The 23,777-nt window shown below is 35.3% G+C and overlaps 1 protein-coding gene across 1 annotated transcript; it reads right to left on the bottom strand.

The window, feature by feature from the left end:
• Window positions 1-3,791: 3,791 nt before the first annotated feature.
• On the bottom strand, window positions 3,792-21,015 carry LOC129146022 (oxidized low-density lipoprotein receptor 1-like). The gene is made up of 6 exons (XM_054696772.1): window positions 20,852-21,015; window positions 12,232-12,282; window positions 10,402-10,515; window positions 5,383-5,454; window positions 5,069-5,220; window positions 3,792-3,836 (listed from the first exon to the last, which is right to left on the bottom strand). Exons 3-6 carry the CDS (start codon window positions 10,511-10,513, stop codon window positions 3,792-3,794), a joined length of 381 nt encoding a protein of 126 aa, XP_054552747.1. The 5' UTR covers window positions 10,514-10,515; window positions 12,232-12,282; window positions 20,852-21,015.
• Window positions 21,016-23,777: the final 2,762 nt, after the last annotated feature.

Below are 23,777 nucleotides of genomic sequence, written 5' to 3'. Positions count from 1 at the left end.
GGCCTAGGCTCCCAGGCAAGAATGATCCCAGGTGGTGGTGGCAGCCCTGAGTCCCAGCCATGGTCTAGACCACCATGGGTTTGTGTCAGTCGAAGCCGCAGCAGGAACTTCGCAGACGCTTAGGCAAGCAAATGAAAAGAGGCAGATTTGTTTAGAGAAAGAAAAAGTTTATTAAAGAGAAAAGGAACAGATATAAAGTGGGTCTCCCAGGCACTTGGACCAGGCCAGGGAGGGGCAAAAAGCCAAAGTGGAGTGGAGTCCTGCCTCAGGGATTATGCACCCTCCCTAATTATTTTCATGCTCCACCAGACTCCTGGTGATTGGTTGGTTCTCAGTGGGCTCATCACTGCCTTAATGTCTCTGTGCCCAGAACTATGTCTCTGTGTCCCAGCCCTTAACTTAACATACTTTTCTTTATCATTCTTGTTCTGGAATGTCCTGTCACCCCTAGTCTTGGGGGTTCCCTTTGGAATTTGTTGCCCTTATCTTTGGAACCTGCTATAACTCTCCTGAAGTCCCTGCCTGCAGGGACTTGAAGCTGTCCCAGAAGCTGCCTAGTTATCCCTAACTTGCCCGAGGATACACTACTATATGAGTATCATCTCCATTAATTTTTCTGTTTTTTTTTAAGATTTATTTATTTTTATACAAGAGCTGCGGTAAAGGCCAGAGGCGCAGGAGGGTGAGAGGATTCACCAGAGACAAAGTGGGGAGCAGAACAGGCAGACTGACTGAAATTCACTGAGAGGAGCAGCGGGCATGACAGGAGAGGTCTTCATGCCATGTGGGTTTCTCCCTGGCCGGCCAGGTTTCAAATTGTGACATTTTGGAGGCTGTGGACAGCTTCTAAGCCCTGGGCTCAACACAGTGTGCCACCAGGGAGGCCCATCATTAATTTTTCTATCTAGACAGGTCTTTGTCATACACTGAGAGTTCTAATTTCCTTGTTTGTAAGAACTTACTTCATTTGCATTGTGAACTTATTGTGATTACCAAAGTCAGTTCTCCCTCTAATTTTAGCCCCATGAAAGCAGACAGCTCTTTAACTTTAACCCGTGTGCATTTTATTATTTACAGCTAAGTGCCTGATAAATGGCAGGAAAATTCCTTGTTGTGAATCAAAATCCAATACATTTTGTTCATTTTTTTTCCATTCAGTGGAGATTATGCATTTTCAAAAACTTTGTGACAACAAAGTTTAATCTTTCCTGACTTTGTAGAACTGTATTTAACCATTAACTTGTCTTCACAAAAGAATATTTTTTCTTTGATTTTGGAAATTTTATCTTCTTACCTTAACTGTTCATTGTTCTCATAGACATCATAATGAGACAAAAAGAGAAACTGGTATTATAAATAACCTATTGTGTATTTCACATAGAGTGACAAGATCTACTTTGAAAGTACTGGAAGATTAGAACATCTTAAAATTACTTAATACCTCTGTCCCAGTTTGGAAAGTTTTATTTACTATTTCAGCCCCAATGATGTTCCTTCAAATTCCTTATTTCTTTTGTATTATTGCCAATGCTACTAACATGATTTTATTCTATTTTACTGTACATATTATGAATTAAAATTAAAGGATAATGCATGGAATTTATTGAATAAAGATATCAATTTCTAGGAAAGTAAATATTTCCCATAGTTTGAAGTCATCACAAGGCAGAATCCTAGATGTTTCTATTTTCCTTTCCCATGTATTTATGTGATCTTAGTAAATTGTCTTCTTGCAGGTACAATAGCCATCATTTTGGCACTCTGCAGCAGTTATGAAGGAATACACTATATATGTGCATTTATTACCAGTTCCAGGATGTTCTAGAATTTGAAAGCTAGAAGAGAAAATAATTTCCATTAAATGCTAAATTTTTAGTATATAACATTTGTATTTTAAATCTATAATGTTATTACCAAGTTAAAAAGGCAGAAATGCCACTTTTCTAATTCTTCAACATTGGAAATGTTAAATATATGTCATCAAAATTTATTAATAAATCTTGAATTGATGGTACCAATTCCTTGAATTCTGAATATAAACTCCATGACCTCAGACATTGTCAGAGTATCTCAAAATTTCACATGGGTTTACAAATTGTCTTGGTACACTGTGTTAAATAATATGTATATATATGATATAACAAAATTATTCTAATCATGAATGATCAAAATTCAAAGTTCAGTTTCTTCAATGCCTATGATTTTAACACCAGAGTAAAACTGAAAAATCTTAAGTCAGGATGTCTGCAATAGGGTATAATTTGGAGTGGATATACAGGCACCTAATACTAAGACATTGGTTAGGTGATTATGCAGAATGATTGAATTGTTTAACATCTTCAACCCTAATATGTGACTAGTCTGACAGTGAGATGGTTAAGTACATGCACAATAATTATAGACAATTGCTATCACAATTCTAGGAAAGCTTTATAAAGATTTTGATCTTTCTAATTATAGTAGAAGGATTTTATTTTTAATAGTCAAACAATTAATTTTGGCTAATTTAATCACCAGTATTTGGAAATGTCTTCTTTCTACCCTCACTGTCAACTATTGATGGTCTGATTCACATAGGAAGAAGTCCTTAGAATAACCTGTTCCATGGTGAAAATATTTGCATGTTGAAGTATATAAAGGAGTACAATGGATCTCAAATTCTATTACATTGTAACTGTATGGAATTATTTGTCAGAATGCATTGTATGTGTCTACTTCTAAATAGCCTACTGCAATAATATGAGTTGATGTCCAGCAATCCTTGTGAAAATATATGTAGGAGGTTAAATAATGTCCCTTAATTTGTATGTAATGTCAGAACTTCAATATGTGATGTTGTCTATCTTTATGGACATAATTAAGTATCAAGATGAAATATTATTGGATTGGAGCTTAAATCCAATGATTTATTATTAGAAAGATGTGACCACAGAAAGAAGCAGAGGAAAAACAATGTGAAGTTGGAAGTGTATATTTGGATGACTCCAAGAATTACCATTTCCTTGGCTTAGATCATTTATGATCTTCCATTTTTCTTTGAGATTTACCATGTTTCCTTTACATATTAATATTTCTATATAAAGAAATATTTACATAGAATCAATTTCTATAGTACATACAGTACAACAAAATTGTTCATCATTAATTATGAGTTGTTATTTTCTCTAGATAATTTCAGCTCTTTCAAGAGAAAAGAAATTGCAAAAAACCATGTAAGTCTGCAAATAACTTCAGACTTCTGCTTTCTGAACTATATGAGTGAACAGATTTCTGTTGCTTTAAGCCACCCAGTGTGTGACTTATAATAAATACTAATATAAATGCATTTATGGAAGAAAAGTGTAAGAATTATTGGTTGAGTTTTAGAGAGGGGCTTCAAGATAATATCCTTGTGAGCACATTTCTTGGAGTGAAACACCATTAAATCTATAATTAAAATAGTCACTGACTTATACTCTTGTATACAAATTTATATTCAACAACTTTCAATAAATTGCTGAATTGTAATACCTCATAAGCAATCCAAATGACGTATGAATGTTAAATGTTTGTCCTACTACTGTAACATTTTATTTCTTTCGTTCCACTTATTGTATATTTTCCTGGTTGATTTCTGATGGGAGTATTAGTTACAGATCTGTCATCCGTCCATATTTAGATTTGAAATAAAATAGATTCTCTTTTGGAATTTTGAAACTGCAAGTGACTTACCCGCCTTTGGCAAAATCTGTACCATCGAACAAAAAACACTTTGATTGTTTGCTGTCGTAGTATAAACGGATAAAGAACTTTCATTCTTGAGAACTTTGCATCTTCACCAATTTCAACAAAAAATCCTGCAGAGAGAGGTAAATAAGTCTGAAAGAAGGATGTTACCAAAGAAACAGGAGCAAAGTAATTTAACTATCTTTCATGTATAACTTCCCTTTATACACTCTGTTCTAAATTAGGCACCAGAAAAAACAAAAAAAGAGAGAGAACATTTATTAAGCCATGTAATAGGGAGTGAAGCATGGCATAAGACTGGAAACACTGGGTCAATGAAGAACAGAAATTCTAACAGGGATTTTAATGAGTCATGGTAAGATCAGAATGTTTTTCAAGGGATTGTTTCTAAGTTAAAATCTCAGAAAGAAGGGCCTCCCTGGTGGCGCAAGGGGTTAAGATGCAACCTTTGAAGCTGTCTGCAGCCTCTCCATCATGAGTTTGATCCCCTGCAGGCCAGGGAGCTGTTGCCCACATGGCACATCAGACCTCTCCTGATTTGACCGCTGCTCCCCTCAGCAGTGTACTTCAGTCAGTCTGCCTGTCTGTTCTCCACTCTGTCTCTGGTGAATCCTCTCACCGCCCCGGACCCCCCACCCCCAGCTTCTCTGGCCTAAACCCAAGCTCTTGTATGCATAAATAAATAAATCTTTAAAAAAAAAACTCAGAAAGGAGGATGCATTCACCAAGAAGTAGACATTTGTGGTAAGAGGTGGAGAAGATAAAATGTGTCACAGACAAAATAAGCAATTTGAGAAACATAAAGGACATAAAGGAGCACAGGGTCCCTTATTATATAAAGAAGTTCATGGCCGTGAGCCCAGGGTAGGCTTTTCTAGAACAGGTGCTGGGAGGTGTGTAATGACAGAGGAGGCCAGATTAACATGTAGAAATCCAGTTGCTGGGACACAAATCAGCTTACAGATGTCATTTTTAGCTCCAGTGAATGGACCTCACCCACATAGGACACAAGCAAAGTACTCCAAATTGAGCATCAGAAAGCTACGACAGTCTAACTAAAGCTAAATTACTATGTTTTGCATGATTACTTCTAGTCATGCAAAACTTCTAAAACTAAAAAAACAAACAAATAAACAGATTATTTGTGCTTTCTCCTAAAAACTGAAAAAAGCCAGTTGTGTATATTTAGAGTTAACATTCAAAGTTATAGTCAAATTGTAAGGATTCCTGGTGACTGCAGTATAGAACATTTTCTAGAGGATTGAATCTTGAAAGACTGCTGTCATTTTTTAAATTTTCTGAAACAAACACAAAATTTTTAGGAAGCACATCTTGTCTTTACCATCTCATCTGTAGTATCCACTTTAATAAATGTTGACATTAAATTTGTGCAATAACCATCACATTCTTTCCAGAGATATTTGCTTTTTGAGAAATGATAGCAGTTTTGTCCAAGCTGGTGCCAGTCCTTTGAACAAGTAGGATATTTCCACTCTATTAAAAGAAATAGACTATACATGAGTCCCTACTATCAGTGCAAGTTTACAGAGAAAATCTAACCCTACAAACAGTTGTAGTTCTTCAGGAAAATAACTCATACAAAGTTATTGTTCTCTTCTGAAAATAATATCCTGACACAGAAACTTCCTAAATTACCTGTTTTATTTGCTTCCTTGTTGTAGGAGATATTTGCTGGATGTCCTTCTGCATTAAATGAGTTCTGATTGACTGAAGAGAATTTGGAGACTTCATTTTAACTCAAAGAGAAATATAGTTAGACAATCCCATGTGACAGATACTGTGCTCAAGAGGAAATATGAAAATGAATAATGAAAATACCACTTGCACTGAGTTCATTTGCCTGATGAGACCCTGCTAAGTTCACGTAATGGAAGGTGGCTTTGCTTGAAATACTCTTTCTCTCTTTTCATCAATACCTTTGTCTAATCTGTCTCACCCTAAAGTCCCCCCATTTTGTGTAAGCCCTTGGAGATCCATTCCGTTTGCCTGACTGGACACTGCCCAATTCCAATTCCTAATTCCATCCAACAGTTGATTTCAGTCATATATGCTTGCACATATACAGTTGTATGTTTCAGGCAAAACAGCTCAGTCAAAGTGAATTCTCTTTACTCTCAACAAAAAATGATGACTCAGAGACTTTGAAAGTTACCTGTTTCATTTGCTTCCTTGATGTAGCAGATATTTCCTTGATAAATTTTGCATTAAATAAGCACTAATAAACTGAAGAATATTTGGAAAGATCATTTTAAAAATAATTGGAGAATCCTATTGCATACACTGTATTACATAAAAAATAACTAATGAAACTTATTTGCCTTGAAGAAGTCAATGTAATAAAGACAAAAATATAAATTCAAACTCTATAAAAACATGAAAAGTCCATACATCAATTGATCACATAAGGAAATTCTGTTCACACAACAGCATGAACAAGATTTTCTGGTAAAGCAAAAATGAGAATAAATAGGCAGTAAGTAAGGGTCATGATATACTGTAAAACAAACAATAGATGATAAGTCTGTGAGGAAGCATCTTCAGACTTTACAGAGAATATTATGTTTTTTTTATTAAGCATGTCAAAAATATATTATCATCAACAGATGTCACTATTCAAGTAGAAAAATATGTATTTCTATTTTGCATAGTGACTTACACATTGTTAAGTATACAACAGATGAAAGAAGAGCCAGGCAAATGATCCCCAGAATCACTGCAATGATTTTCCACAAAGAAGATGGAGCAGGATGGTCTAGAGAAAAAGAACAATACACCTGGTGACATCTGCCTAAATGTTTGTCAAATTTGCATTTCTTGAATTTTAATTTTTCAGTGACTCCAACAATATCACTAAAATCAATTGCAGAGTAGGATTGGCAAAAACAGTTGGTTTGATCCAACCTGAATTTATCTTACTAAATGTCATTTCTTGCATTTCAAGCATTAAATTTGTGTAAGATGTGTAATCACCATGGCAAGCGTATTTATATTTGTGACTATTCCCTCCCTTTTCCTCTTCAACCCCAACACCAAGAGGATATTCTCTTCCCTTTTACTTTCCATCCTTATCCTATATCTAAAGACAGCTCTTCCCCTCCCATGTTTGACTTGTGATTTTTCTATCATTGCTGTTTTAAGCAGTCAGTGAATATTTTTAAAAAGTCAAAAGAAAACACAAAAAAATACTAATATACATAATAAAGAGGTAAGTTGAACTACTGGGTAGTAAAGAATAATGTACATGTTATTTAAATTAGTAAGAGATCTGGAATGAAGTTTTGAGAAAACATGTATCTTGTAAAAGAATTGGACAATGGAAAATGAAGACAGTTGTGAAAAAGATTACTATGATTTGTATATAAACGCTCCATTATACAAACATAAAATTGAGTCCTTTGCAAATTCTTTAGCTTCCTTCATTGTGCTATTTTAGACGTGTGTAGGTAACATTGGGCAATGTTTGATATTAAAGGAGTTCACTTAATTGCAATAAACTTGAGATCTTCCTCATGAAATGGGAACTATGGGGCCTCCCCTGGTGGCACTGGTGGTTGAGTGCAGCACTGTGAAGTTATCCTCAGCCTCAGCTGTGCCAGTTCGATCCCAGCTGGCTGGCAAGCATCCCACCTCTCCTGTCTCGCCCGCTGCTCCCCCAAGCAGTGTACTTCATCAGTCTGCCTGTTCTGTTCCCCGTTCTGTCTCTGGTGAATCCTCTCACTCTCTGGCAAATCTGGCCTGTACCCCGGTTCTTGTATAAATAAATAAATAAATCATAAAAAATATAAATGGGAACTATGATATTAAATTCATTCTAGCTTCCATAATGCTCTTTTATTAAGGGATGATAGTCATTTGGGTAGCTGAACATTCTTCTATCTTGAAGCCCTATTACAAACCAATAGATAAAGTAAAACATACACAAAGAGTCAGAACATGAGAGAAGGAAATGATGGAGTAGATATTTTTAAAAAGGGTTTTGAGACAGACTGTGCATGGCATGCAGGCATGAATTAGCCATCAGTGCAGCACTGAGGTAGAAAGCAAAGGACTGGAGTTGAGGCCACTTACTAGTTGCATGGACTGGACAGTTTACTTAAATTCTCCTTGTCATAGTTGCATCTGTAAAATAGTGATAATAGTGCCTAAAGTATGAGATTTGTTCAGAGAGTTAAACACATTAGTTTAAAAGCTTACAGGAGTCCTGATTTATGTAATGAACAATAAAGCATTAAATGTAAATGCCCTATAGGAGCAGGAGCTGTATATGCTGGATGTGGGAGCAGAGTTTGGATTTTTCTTTTCTTTTCTTTTTTAAAGATTTATTTATTTATGCATACAAGAACTGGGGTACAGGCCAGGGTACGGGGTTAGGGTGGGGGGGGCGGTGGTGGTGGTGTTAGGATTCATCAGAGACAGAGTGGGGAAAGGAACAGGCAGACTGACTGAAATACACTACTGAGGGGAGCAGGGGTGAGACAGGAGAGGTCTGCTGTGCCAGTTCCATCCCCTGGCCGCCCAGGGATGCAACTGGTGCTGCAGAGGCTGCATTTAGCTTCACAGTGCTGTGCTTAACTTAACCCTCAGGCAACCAGGGAGGTCTGAGTTTGTTTTTTCCCCTGATTAAACCAGGAATGACAATCTGGCTTTATTTCAAAAAATGATCCCTGATCACTCTTTTTGTCGCCTCAGACATGGGGTACAAAATAGATGTAAATGTAGAAAGGGGTGTAAGGACAGGATGAAGGACAACACAAGGTAAGTATCTACCGGAGTAATACAAATGAGTGATTGGCAGCTTGAAGCAAGTGTTGATGGAGAAATTCTGACATTTTAAAATAAAAGCTGGCAGGATTTGCTGATGCAGATTTTCAGCAAATGAAATGATCGAAGAGGGGTTTCAAGTCTGTGAATGTGAAGAACCATTGTATGAAGTGGTAACCAATGCCAGGGGAAAAAGCCTAAGTGAGCATTTAGGGGGATCATATCAGGATTCAGTTTGGCATATATGTTTGAGATTCCTACTAGCCTCATAGGTGATTTGAATTGAGAATTGTATATTTTTAGTCTGAAGTTCCAGGGAGAAATCTAAGATGTATTTGTAGATGTTGACTAATTAACATGTAGCTGATATTTAAAGGCAAAAGACTGAAGGCATCCCTAGTGTAAAAGGAAAAATGAAAGATAAGAAGGTAGAATGGATTGAAAGACACTCCAATATTTAGAAAGTATGGAAAATATGTGTTTTATGTCATATGGAAACAAGAGCTAGGTTGTGAACCTGAATTATTTTTTATTACCTCATGTACAAATGCATACACAAAAATGGTCTAGAAGATATAGATTCAATTTTCATATATATTATTTTAGTGGTACAATTACTGTCAGTATAACTTCTTTCATTTTTCATTTTGATGACTTGTCATTTTTTATAATGTAACACTTTCAGAACAATAATAACTTTTTTCTTAAAAGTTCCAGCCTTTAATCAAGTTCTATGATTTGTTTTTATGTACATAAAAACATCACCACATTCTTAGAATAAACATTGCCTGTTCCTCATAAACAGAGAAACCTGAAGGCCAGAAGTTATCTCTGACTAACACATTAAGAAACACTGATAAATCTTCATTTCACAATATGAAGTTAAATATTTATCATCACATTTGTCAATTCTTAGTTGCGTGTGTCTAGTAAGCTATACATCAAGGAAGGATTTAAAGTTATAATTAGAAAAGGCAGAAAAACAAGAATTCCTTTGTAGATTAGTTGAGAGCTACTGGTCTCTAGAGGAGAGAGGAATTTAAGCTTCCCAATTACAGATGTCAACAATTACTGACTTTGTTCAACAATTACAGACTTTAAGTTTCAAACATGCTATTTCAATCATCAGGTCCCTATATTTGTACATTAAGTATAAAAATAATTTAGCTTGGGGCCTCCTTGATGGCCTAGTGGGTTAGTCTCAACATTTCCACCTAGCAGGCAGTCCTGGGCAAAGTGGCCTGAGTTTGACCCCAGGCCAGGGAGCTGACCCATATGGCACAGCAGACCTCTTCTGTCTCACTCACTGCTCCCCTCACTAGTGTATTTCAGTAGATCTGCCTGTTCTGCTCGCCACTCTGTTTCTGATGGATCCTCTCACCCCAACACCTCTGGCCTATACCCCAGCTCTTCTATGCAAAAATAAATTTTAAAAAATCTTACCAAAAATCAAAAATAAACTTTTAGTATTGATTTACATATGAGAAAGTACTTATAAATTGAGAAAAACTTAATGTCATTTTACTTAAAAATAAATAATTGTGAAGTATGAATATTCATGCACACACCCACACACAATAATTTCATTAATAAAGTTTTCCTATATAAGTCTGACAGTAACTACACACACTGTCAGATGAATATTTCAGTAGGAATGAACAAAATGCAATGATTTCTGTATCATTATAGGCAGTTTCTAGTGTATAGTTTTAAAAAATTGTTAAAAATAAAATAGGTAAAATTAGAAGATGCTTCCTTATTAGCCATGCTCCCTGCTTTTTAAAAGATTAGCACTTAAATTTTGTGTGTGCTCATGTGGAGGAGCATGATAATGCACAATCTTGTATATTTTTAATATAATTTTTAGAAAGAACATGTAGAAAACACAAATACCTTCATTCACACAATCTGATGGAGCATTTTTTTTACGTGTTTCAAGTTCTTGATTGTTCTGTTGCTGAGAGGGATGCTGGAATCGCAAATCTGAATAAACAACTTCACTCATTACTGAAATGTAGAAAGATGATAAAATGACAGGAAAAACATATTCTCAATAAGTGTCAGTTGTGAAATTAGTAAGTAAAATTAGTGTTGGATAAACCAGTATTAGGAATGAATACAAAGACCTAGGAATTTAGATATAATATTAGACATGAAAATATTTATGGAAGGAAAAAATATGCTTTTTTTTCAATTCATAAGCTGCTATGATATATCTTTTTTAGACTCTTTAATGTTCTCTATTCACAAGAATAACCTATGGAAAATTATAAATCTTTATAAATGATAAACATGTCACTCACTGATTAGTAAAAGTGCAACAGGTGATCTGTTTCGGTGCTGATAACCACGGAATCAGTTTGTCTGCACAGCCTGCACCCAGGTCCCTCCACACCTTCCCTGCTCCTGCCTCCTTCTCAATCTCCCCTTTGCTGCCATCTTCCCCCATTTTCCCCATAATTCCAGTGATACACTTCTTCTTTGTCAATATATTTCTCCAACCTGTATATTTTATTCCAAGTCTTCTTTATCAAGTGTTTTCCTCCTATTTTTATTCATTATAATTTTAGTGTATTTGATTTATAAATAAAATTCCACCACCTAAAATAAAACTTGCAGATTCTTTAGCACAAATCTTTTCCAATTTTTCTCTTTATCCATTAATTGTCATCATTCTATCAAATATCTTTCCTCATCTTGTTATTAAGTTCTCCCCATTATATTATGAAGTCCTTGATCTATTTTGCTAATCTTTATTTTGTCAAAATTATTCCTTGGGGCCTCCCTGGAGGCTCAAGGGTTTAAGATGCAATGTATAAAGCAATCCACAACCTCTGCAGCAGTGTCGATTCCGTGGCCTGCCAAGGAGCAACCCACATGGAGAGCAGACCTCTCCTGACTTGCCCTCTGTTCCCTTCAGCAGAGTATTTCAGTCAGTCTGCCAATTCTGTTCCCCACTCTGTCTCTGGTGAATCCTCGCAACCCCCGCACCTCTGGCCAGTACCCCAGCTCTTGTGTGCATAAATATAAATATTCAAAAAATATTTCTTCATGTGGCATCAAAAAAAGTTACAATTAATCTTAAAAGATAATATATTATATACTAAATTAAGCCCAGCTATGATGAAATCTGGAAAAACATTTTCCTCATTATAACTTTTTAGAAAATTTGAAAGGAATAGATGTGAGATTTTTTTATTCTCAGCTAGAAGATAATAAACCCAAGTTCCCATAATCAAAAGAAATATCCTACAGAAGATTAATTATGATTTATCCTATTGAATTTTGAATTTCCTTATTTGCTTTCTTTAAGCACATATTCCATATAACTTAACAAATCCTAAGTGCCATAAAATGTTACAGCAAATAATAAGTGAAATAATAAAGTGATTAAAATAAATAATATTTAAAATAGGTGCTTTAAAGTCTCTTAAACACACCTGCTATCCTTCCTAGCATGACCTTTCCTACTCTGTGACCCATAGTTTTATTTCTTCTTCTTCCAAATCACATCTACACACACATAAAAACCCATATAAAGGCTTAAAAATTCAGTGTACCAAAGTATTATTGTGAGAAAAAAATATATAAATATATATGAATATTGAATAAACAATCTATCTTTGACTATATACCTTCAGTTTCTTTCAGCCTCATTTTCCCCAAAATTCTGAACAAATACTTGTTGAGAAATAGAATGAATAGCGAGGAAATTATGATTACCTGATGTTTAGAAGAAAATGTCTGATCTTTTGAAGCGTCCGTCTTTATATCCTAAGAAGAAGCAGATGCAAAGTCTTATTAAAGATGTTGGAATTTAAAATTTTTGAGAGTGCATAGTATGAGACTACAGACTAGAACAGAAGATAAGAGAGAAATGAAATGCACAGGCTAATAATGCCTTTGACTGTCCCATGAAACATTCTGATAGGTGAGCACAGAGGTCAAGAATAAGAGAGCTCTGGGTGCAACAACACAGGAAACTCTTAGTGCTGCTCAGTTTAGTTCTGCATCATCATCTAGATTGGATCTTTCTTCAGTCTTAAGGAACACAAGATACCCAACATATTTGCATAATGGCAGTCCCTTTCCCTCAGTCTTTGTAATGTCACAGATATAATTGAATTATCATTTACTGTTACAGAATTTGTATCATTATTTTTATTAATTTCAGTGTAATTTATGACATTCTAAATTCAATAGTAGCCTACATATACTCTTTCTGGCATTTTTGTGATGTCTCTTGGTCACCCTTTCAGTCTAGGCAGGTGCTGGATGTCATCACTAGGTGGTGCATGCGCTGCCTGTCTCAGTCCCTCAGCATTTCTGTCAATGGACATCATGCCTCAAGAAACAGTCCTACCAACCATGTACAACCAACTAACAGAAAAATACTACTCAATGCTTTTTCACATTCATATCAAATATAATATTTCAAAATTATTTTATTATTTGTGTGATAGAAAACATTTCAAGCATTTTGATCATTCTACCATTTCTTCAGCTTATGTTAGTTTAAAATTGTATTCATCACTTGAAATGCAAATTAAAACTACAAGGAGATACCATCTTAATCCAGTGAGTATGGCACATATTAAAAAAAAAAAAAAACTAGCAACAACAAATGTAGTCGAGGATGTGGAGAAAAAGGAACTCTCCTGCACTGCTGGTGGGAGTGCAAACTGGTCCAACCACTATGGAAAGCTGTGTGGAGATTCCTCAATCTGCTAAAAAATGAGCTGCCATATGATACAAGAATTCCACTCCTAGGTATCTACTCAAAGGACACAAAAACATTAATTCAAAAGGACACCTGTACCCCTATATTTATTGCAGCACTCTTTACAATAGGTAAAACCTGGAATCAACACAAATGCACAAATATAGATGACTGGATCAGGAAAATGTGGTGCATATACATGATGGAATATTACTCAGCAATCAAAAAGATAAAATCATGCCATTTGCAGCAACATGGATGGAGCTGGAAGGGATCAGGCTCAGTGAAATAAGCCAGAAAGATAAAGAAAAATACCTGATGGTCTCACTCATAGCAGGAATTTAGAAGACCCAAATAAAGGATCAGCAAAAAAGACTAATTATCATAAAGTAAAACTCAAAATCAACAAGAAACTATAAACCAGAGACACACTTCCGTGGGGGAGAAGGGAGTAGGATCAAAACAAGGGTGGTGGGAATTTTACAGGGACTATAACCAAGATGAAAATGCATACATTGTACAAAAATGAAAAATGTTCTAAAAATATATAAAATAAAAAAATAAAAATGTAAAAGCATTAGCCTGGGAGGCATACAAATTCCAAGAGAGGGCAACTAGTGTTTAATACAGGTATGATGTGTTTATAAAATCTATATTTTATGCTCTCTTATACCCTTTTGTATGTGTTTGATATTGTTTATGAAAAGAACTTTAAAAGACAAAAAAATTGTATTCAATTTATCTTTCCCTCTAACATCTTTAAAGATTTCAACTAACAAATCCGAGTAATTTCTTCATCAGCTGCAGGAAAATAATCATTTTTTTTAATTTTTTTAATATATTTTTTACATTGTTCTTAATTTTTGTACAATGTATGCTTTTTCATCTCAGTTATAGTCCCGGTGAAATTCCCACCATCAATTCAACCCATGTACCATCACCATAGTTTCTTGTGCTCTTTCCTCCCTTATTTTGACAATTTCATGCTACTAAGTTAACAGAAAAGATATTCACATAAATAAATAATATGTACAAAATGTTAACAACCATTTTGAAACTGCATAATAAATTTAGGGAAAAGGGTAACTATAATAAAGTGTCATTAAATATAAGGAAGTATGAGAACTCTATGAACAAATGTGATAAAATTTCAAAGGAAGTAGCATTTTTTTACCTCAAATATTTAATATCCTATTTAAATTTCACATTGAAAATAAAGTGTGGTAAATAAATATGTAATTGATAAATATAAATAATCATAAGTATTTCCTGAAATTCTGATGCTATATTTACACCAGAAGACAAAATACACAAAATTTACAGACTAGTAAAAATCAAAGTTTTTAACCTTCTAGAATGGAAGAAAGAGAAAAAAGTCCTCTGAAGCACATGCAGTGTTGTAACCAATGTTACCGCACTTTAAAAAAAGAAAGAAAACTCTAACTATAATAAGATGAAACTATTTATAAGATGCAATTATTTAATTAGTCATATTTACAAATATTGTTTAAATAGAAACAGATGGGTTGTTGCAGTATTGAATCTATTAGACCAATATTTGAAAATTATATCTAACATTTATTCTCTTTTGCAGAATTCTAATTTTGGGAATCAATTCAAATGCAATTTAAAAAAAAACACCTTATTCAAAGTTGTTCACTGAAAGAGATTTTGTAACTCAATGGGGAAATTAAAACTGAGTGTAGTATAATGAAAAAAGATATTAAAATAAGTAGGTCAGTATGAAATGGGTATTAACTCAATATGAAATGACAATATAAAATCATGAAAAAAATTGATCACTTAGTAAAGATATAAAATATTTATGAAGATTTTTATTTGTTGACTTAGACACTAGTGACAAGATATAATGAGAAGGTAACTGCCTCCATTCAAGCCTCCTGCAGCCAGGAAGACAGGGAGCTATCTTTCTTACATGTTTTCAAAGTTCTTTGCCAACATAAACACATAAATGTACATTACATATACACACATACTAAACATGCATAATTGCATGGGGCCTTGCTGCCCCAGCCAGGTAAGACACTGGCAAGCAGCTAAGAAAAGGGCCTCACACCGTGGGACCAAAGATTTCCAAAGAGCCTCACACCGTGGGGCTGAATATTAATCTATAACCTATAAGCATCCCCTTGCTTTTTGTTATTGGTCATATAAGAAAAAAACTCTCAGAAAATACATTGGACAATAAAGTATATGTATAAGAATATTATAAGCACATGGCACAGAGAATTACCTGCTTAAAAATTAAACACTGTAAATTTGGCCTGCCTGACAATGGGAAAGAGATTGTTATACATGAACACGCCTGACAAGCAACCCAGGACAATGGTTATAGCAAGTCCTTCTTTTGCTTGTCTTTGAAGTTTCTTAGGAAAGTTTTTAAATGAAGTTAGTTGTGTTAAGGAGTTTCTAGGTAGAAAAATTTCTGAGAGCTGAGAAGCAGCTGGTCTCTGGCTCAAGGCCGTATGAATAAGAAGAATCTTCTGATGCTTAGACTTTAACTGATAAGGGTGTACTGGCGGCTATCAACTGTTTTAGGTAATTGTCTAGCTGAAATAATGAGTTATAGTGTAAGGCTTAGTTTTTTATCTATTAACCTTGAAGGCTACTGTCTTGCTGAGACCTGCAGGAGCCAGTAGTCCATGGGAAAAGACTACACTGATTGTTTCTGCTTTGCTTCTATGCATATGATGATGTCATCTCACTGCTTGCAAAAAATGAATAAATAAAGACCTGCTGAGTCCCTCAGTAGGAGATACTTGCACCAAAAAGAAGAGTGTCTGTATCTGCTTCACTCCCTTCCTTTCAGCCCTTAAAGTTTCGCCTAGACCGTCTCATCCTTTCAGGGACTCCTGACACGACATTTTGCCGAGGCTGGTCTTCGACACATAACCAACACTGTTCATAATTTTTATAAGATTTATTTTTATGCATACAAGAATTGAGGTGCAAGCCAGAGGTGGGGGTGGAGGTTGTGAGAGGATTCACCAGAGATAGAGCAGAAAGAAGGACAGGCAGATCTACTGAAATACACTGCTGAGGGGCACAGCGGGAGAGACAGGAGAGGCCTGTTTGTGGGTTGCTCCCTGCCTGCCTAGGGACTGAACTCATGCTGCAATGGCTAGCTATAGCTTGATAGTGCTATCATTAACCCCTGTACCACCAGGGAGGCCCACTGTTTATTATTTCTAGTCATTTCTTTATGAATAAAATGTAGTATGATTTGAATATTTGCAATTTATTAAGATTTGTTTTATGGAACAGATTATGATCTAGCTCAGAAAAGATTGTGCACATTTGAAATAAAAAACAACTGTTTTTTTTTTTTTTTTTTTGGTGAAGTGTTATATTGCTGGGTAGGTTCCATAAATTTTAATTATTATATTTCTTTGGTAATATTATTAATTACTGAGACAGGGTTTTCCAAGTCCCCAAACTATACATATGTCTATGTCTTATTTCCTTTTTTGACCTGTGTCATTTTGTTTCATGGATTTTAAAGGTCTGCTATCGGATTCATGAAAGTAGGATTGTTATATCTTCTTGAAAAATTATTTTTATTAGGTAATATTCTTGTTTTTCTCTTTTCTGATTAGTAGTGTGTCTTTATTCATTCACTTCTACTGACATGCATGTATTTCTACTAAGAGTAAAAAATGGCTCTTTCTGATCCTTTTCTTAAATTTCATATCTTAAGATATTTTAATTGGACTATTTACATAATCAGTATATTTATATTTATGGATATAATTTGGGTAGCATCTGTTATTTGTCTCATCATTGTTTCTCAATTTGACAAAGATTTTACTGAACAAAGTTGAATTAAAACCTTTACATCCTCTTTTGGACCTAGGTTCTAATTTTTTTTAAGAATTTATTTATTTTTGCATAGAACTGGGGTGTAGGCCAAAGGTGCAGGAGGTGAGAGGATTCACCTGAGACACAGGGGGGAGCAAAACAGGCAGATCTACAGAAATACACTGCTGAGGGGAGTAGCGGGTGAGTCAGGAGAGGTCTGCTGTGCCATATGTGGGTTAGCTCCCTGGGGTGGGATCAAACTCAGGCCATTGTAGTGAGCGGTTATGGAGGTAGAGCTGCGACTGAGCCCTTAGGCCACCTGGAAGGCCCAAGGGTCCTAATTTTAATTCTTGGCTTATAGAGTCCAGTTTTAGTGAGAATCCTTCTGTATCACTGGATCCAGAAGGATATATACTTGCTGGGAGATATATACTTGCTCGGAGTATATATACTAATTAAGAAAAGAGAAAAGTATATTCACATTAAATGAAAATTTATTTCATAAATAAATTCAAATAAGGAAAAGTTATAGGCCTTTATTAAAAATAATGATGTTGAAAATTTAGACATAATTCTATAGTTGTTTAAGCTTAGCTTAGTTTAAATTTTTATTCACTTTACACTCTCCTTTAACATTTTCAAAGATTTTTAAACTAATTAATATGGGTCATTTCTTCATCAACTGTAGGACAATATATATATTTTAAGCTACTAAGTAAATGGAAAATATATTCAGAAAATAATGTATGCAAATGTCAATAACCCTTATAAAATTGCATAATCAATTTAGAAAAATACTAAGTAAGTGAGAAAACTATAAATAAATGTGATAAAATAAATTTCAAGGAAGAAATTTTCACCTCAAATATTTAACTTCCATTCAATTTTTAAATTAATTATTGAAAATGAACTGGTATGAGGCCTCCTTGCTGGCTCACGGGTTAAGTCCCAGTGCTATCACACTGTAGCCAGCCACTGAGGCATGAGTTCAATCCCAGGCATGGGAGATACCCACATGGCGCAACAGAATTCTCCTGACTCTCCTGCTGCTCCCCTCAGCAGTGTATTTCAGTCACTGTGCCTGTTCTGCTCCCCACTCTGTCTCTGGTGAATCCTTTCAACCCTCGGCACTTATGGCCTACACCCCAGCTCTTGCATGCATATATAAATAAATCTTAAATAAAATTAGTTTTAAGTGCTTAAACTAAGTGGACCAAGCAGAGACATAAATTTATCAACAACTATATATTTGCTTTAAAGTTTATATATTTATTACAGTAAGATAAAAAATAGACATTAATGCAATTCACTGACTGGTAGAAGTAGAGAAATAAGAATGAATATTTAAAATGTAAAAGGTTTGTGTGTCAGAATAGACTTGAATTTTTCCATATTAAACTGTTAAGTGAGCTAGATGTTTCTTACAAATATAATGGGTTTCATTTTATAACTTTCCCCCTTCCCTACACTGTACAGGGTGATGACAATAATTCGAGAAAGAAAGAATATGTGTGTGTGTGTGTGCGACCACTCATACTGCTATCAAATACATGCAAGACTGAAATCTGTATAACACAAAAAGATTTTCATCCTTTGAGCTGACTGGTATAAATTGTTATTATTTTTGTTTTGTTTCTCTTCATTTCACATCCCAAGCTTGACCTTCAGTGCAGGTCTATGAAAAGTGAATAGCTGATGTCATATCTAAGGTTCAGCTCAAAGAAAAAACAAAAAGGAAATACACCCACAAAACTCTCAGACACTTAACAAATTATAGAAATAAACAAATTAGCTCCACAATTTGGTGCTGAGTGAGTCTGACCCATTAAAAAGTTAGTTGGGATTTTCTAAATCCCTGTTTGGAAATAGAGTTAACCATTATAAAATGAATCTGAACCCTGCAGCCCAGAGACACAAAGATTCACATACTTATTGCTGCTTAGGTGACTCAGGACACCTGGTATTGTGAGTTAACTAAATACCTGCCATTGAAACTCAAGCTCCAAATTTTCTTTTAATAAGAAAATAATCCTGGGCCTCCCCGCTTGAGCGCTGAGTTGAGAAGCTGCCCACGGCATCTGTGGCGCCAGTTCGATCCCTGGCTGCTCCCTGGCCACCGGGGGAGGGTCCCACATGGCGCGCAGACCTCTCCTGCCAGCCCCTGCTCCCCTCAGCAGTGTACTTCGGTCCTTCTGCCTGCTCTGCTCCCCGCTCTGACTTGGTGAATTCTCTCACCCTCCCGTGCTTCTGACTGTACCCAGTGCTTGTATAAAAAAATAAATAAATCTTAAAAAAAAAAAAAAAAAGAATCCTGACATTTATCTTTCTAGTTTATTCTTGATTGTGTGTGTGTGTGTGTGTATGTGTGTCAATTTGCTTATGGAGTGTATACACCTAAGGAGATTTCAGAGCAGAAATATGATGCACAGTGTTTCCTTCCCAAGTTAGTAGAGCTCCCATCTCCTGACACCAGAAAACAATGGAACTTTATGGGGAAAGTTCTGGCTTTTCCTGTAGCTGGGAGAGTCAGGGGAGCATGAACGAGTACAGTGGAATCTTCTTTCCTTAAAGGACTAAATGAATTTTTATAGTCAGACTTCTAAGATGGTTCTGCTTGATATTTCAGAAGTGTGAAAAACAAGTACATAATTCTACTTTATTTTATTTTTAAAGATGTATTTATTTATGCATGCAAGAACTGGGGTACAGGCTAGAGGTGTGGGGAGTGAGAGGATTCACCAGAGACAGAGTGGGGAAGAGAATAGGTGGATTTACTGAAATACACTGCCTAGGGGAGCAGCAAGCGAGACAGGAGAGGTCAGCTGTGCCATGTGGGTTGCTCCCTGGCCACCGGGATCGAAATCATGCTGCAGTGGCTGCAGATAGCTTTGTAGGTTGCATCTTAACCCCTTGTGCCACCAGGGAGGCCACTACATAATTTTTAATCAAGTGATAGAATTCACTTAAAATTATTAGATTCAAATAATCCTAAGTAGTTGTTAAATAAAACAATTGATAAAATGACATTTTACTACATATTAAAATCAAGTGTTAGAATTATGATGCTTTTGTTCATTTTTAGTCACCTAAGACACAAAATATGAATCTATTCGGTAATTTCAATGATGTATCACATGTTAAGAACATTGAATATGAATTTTAGTCATATATGCAGAAACATGTTTCTTTTTTGCAGAAATAGATGTCTGTATTTATCTTTATTAATGAACTATTTTACTATAAATTTCCCTAAATGTTTTATATACTAAGTAAAAACTTGAACTTTTAAAAATTATATAATTTGACATGGTACATTATGTTACAGATTTAGTGCACTACACTGTTGTCTTAAATAGGCTATCATGTACATTGGCAATTTTAACTGACAGATACAAGTTCAATCAGGAGTAATAACCATAGACATGACACAGGAAAGTTTCCTTTTACAAGGTGTTAAAAGCAACAAGACAATAGTTTCCATTAACAGAAATAGAGAGATAAATATTACAACCAAAGTGACAATTCTGCTTCATATTCCACAACAGCTTATTCAAACTTCAATGAAAAATATAAAACAATCTGAAAATTTTGATATGTTCAAAACTTTCTTGGCCCTTGACATACCCAGATGTCTAGTTTTATAAAGTGATATATCTGCATGGAAAAGAAGCATCCAAACATTAGTGACTTTATTAGCAACATATATTTTGCATAAATTGGCATTCTCTAATTGAGTGCAGTAGGGCAAGATTAATAAAATCAGCAAGAAAACATATCACTTTCACTTGTTTCAAAATTTCATACTTCAGTCTTTAATACATATCTTTTCTCACTAATTGTCCGGTCACATGGACTGAAGCAGGAACCTCATGTGGGAGCTGAAAGGAACTTGTTTGCACTGTGGCTTGTCCACCCCTCATAGCTGGAAATAGTCTCTCTGTGGTGAGCTGTTGGGTGGAACTGGGTTCTCACCTTTTTTTTTTTTTTTTTTTTTGGTGGGACCCTCGCTGGCGGTTGGGGAACTAACCGGCACTGCAGAGGCTGCGGGCAGCCTCGCAGTCCAGCGCTCAACCGCTGCACCACCAGGGGAGGCCCTGGGTTCTCACTTTTATTGAACACACGGAAGGTGACAAGTTGATCACTTCTTGACATGTAAAACTCAGGTTTACTAAGTATCATTGAAAGGGCCCTGAGCCTCTTTCTTGACCTTAGGCAAAAAACATTGCAATGTTCTATGGTCAGTAGCTGTTAATAAAATTTAGGTCTAAAGACAAGACTGAGGAGTAAAAGGTCTCAAGAATTATAAGACACAACGTTTCCTCAACAGGACAGTATTCAGAGCAGTAAAGGTCTGTAGCCTACAGAGCTCCCTAACTCTTGTATTAGATTCTCATTCAATGAGGGTTGATCAATTTATACTTTCCCAAGCTGCCAAAAGATAGGGAAGTAGTTGATGGATGGATGGATGGATAGATAGATAGATAGATAGATAGATAGATAAAGTATGATAATGTTTTAACAATTTTGCATTGAGTAATCTCGGTAAAGGATATACATCAATCTGTTATGCTACTTTTTCAGGCATGCTTAAATCTGAAATTATGTCAAAAATAAAGTCACACATTAAGCCTTTTTCTCTTACATACTACATTTAATATAGCATTAAATATGATTTGTATACATTTTTGTATATACATGTGTGTCTGTGTGTGCAAGTGTATGTGTAGATCAGTCATCATTACTGATCACCACATTACTATGAGGCCTACAACTTTGACAAACTGAAAAAAAAACTTGATTGTTTCATAAATACTTCAGCTTTTAAATGTGTGCTATCAATTAATTTTATCCAAAAAAATAGAAATTTCATTTTCATAGTTATTTCAGAGGAGTCTTGCTTCTTCCGTGTCTACAGCAATGGTCTGTGGCCCCAGGTCACCTGGTGTCTGACAGCCCCATGTGTGACTGTGAAGGAGGAGGAGCTTCTTTCTGTCCTGGGTCAGATTGGGGACTTTAAAGATTGAGAGTAACCTGAAGATATTAGTCTTTCTCACAGTCTTCAAGTTGTGTCTTTTCCGAGATTGTATCATACTATTTGCACCTTCTCCTCCAGATCTGCTTCCAGCCACCCAATCTTCACTGCAGCCAAGGCCTTTGCACTTGGTGCTTGTCGTTCACTCAGACTCTTACTTCTGGATTCTAGGCATCTACCTTAACAAAATTATTCATTTCTCAAATCTCTCCGTCAGTATAAGCATATTGGAAATGTCTTAATTAATCATTCCATCTAGGCCAAATCTTTGTTATACTCTAATTATTCTTTTCCCCCATTTGTAAGAATTTATTTTATTTGCATTTTGTGTCATTAATGTTGTTACTGATGTCCAGTTTCCCTGTGATATAGGAGCCCCATGAAAGCAGACAAAAGCCTTTAATTTACTCAAGTGTGCATCTCCAGGGCCAAAAGCTCAGTGTGACCAAGGGCGGGATAATTCCATGTTTGTGAATCAAGTAAATTCTGTTCATTTGTTCCAATCCTCTGGACTATGTATTTTCAAACTGTTTGTACCTTGTGTGGATAGTAAAAGTTAAATGGCAACTACTATTATACAATTATATTTTAGCATTATGTTATCTTCTCAAAAATATTTTGGTTGATTTTATCAGGTAATTTTACCTTCTTACCCTGACTATCCGCCATCCCCATAGATGACCATCATAAGACAAAGAATGACTGGATTGTATATGACATCCCATCATGAGTGTGTGATTACAGCAACAAGATTCACTTTGAAAGTACTGGAAGACATGAGAATCTTAAAAATATTTAATGCCTTGCCCAGCCTGCAGGGTTTTATTTAATATTTCTGTACCAATAAAGTTCCTTTGCATTCCTTAGATTACTTGTAATATTTCCTAAGTTACTGATAGCTGTTTGTTATAATTTTTTCTTTTAGATATGATGAATTTAAAGAATAATACATGGACACCAATGCATAATGACATTGATTTTTACCAAAATCAATAGTTCACATAGCTGAAGTCATCGTCATGAAAATCTTAGATGTTCTTGCTTTTCTTTCTCATATATTTATCAGTTTTAAATATGTTGTCTTCCGACAGATACAATAGCTACTTAGCTGGCAATCTTCAGCATCCAACTCACCATATTTTATATGCATGCATTTATTTAAAAAATTCTTATATCTGGGAATTTTTATCCTAGAAGAGAAAATAATTTCCATTAAATTCTGAATTCACTTTATATAACATTTGTAATTTTATGAACAGTAATTGTTTTTAAGATTTATTTTTTATTTATACAATAGCTGGGGCACAGGCCAGAGGCGTGGGAGAGTGTGAGGATTCACCAGAGCCAGAGTGGGGAGCAGAACAGGCAGACAGACCGAAAGCACTGCTGAGGAGAGCAGCAGGCATGACAGGAGAGGTCTGTCACACCATATGAGAATCTCCCTGGCCAGCCAGGGATTGAACACGTGCTACAGAGGCTGCAGACAGCTTACAGCGCTGTGCTCAACCCGCTGAACCACCAAGGAGGCCCATGAACAGCAATATTTTGATACAATTATTAAGACAGTAATGTTTTGATAAAATTAAGATAATTAATAATAATTATTATTAAATTATTAATATTTTTATAAAATTAATAAGACATTTAATTATTGAAATTAAATGATGCTTTCCTAGATGCTCAACAATACAAATAATA

The sequence above is a fragment of the Talpa occidentalis genome, unplaced genomic scaffold (assembly GCF_014898055.3).
Source record: "Talpa occidentalis isolate TD23 unplaced genomic scaffold, MPIMG_talOcc4v2.1 talOcc4.16, whole genome shotgun sequence".
NCBI lineage: Eukaryota > Metazoa > Chordata > Mammalia > Eulipotyphla > Talpidae > Talpa > Talpa occidentalis.
This window is presented reverse-complemented; position numbering and strand designations above follow the sequence as displayed.

Coding starts and splice junctions, on each gene's coding strand:
- LOC129146022 (XM_054696772.1), bottom strand. CDS start 10,513: ATGAGTGAAGTTGTTTATTCAGATTTGCGATTCCAGCATCCCTCTCAG. Junction 5,455..10,401: donor ATCAGATTGTGTGAATGAAG/GTATTTGTGTTT, acceptor AATTCTCTTCAG/TCAATCAGAACTCATTTAAT. Junction 5,221..5,382: donor CAAGGAAGCAAATAAAACAG/GTAATTTAGGAA, acceptor TTCTTTTAATAG/AGTGGAAATATCCTACTTGT.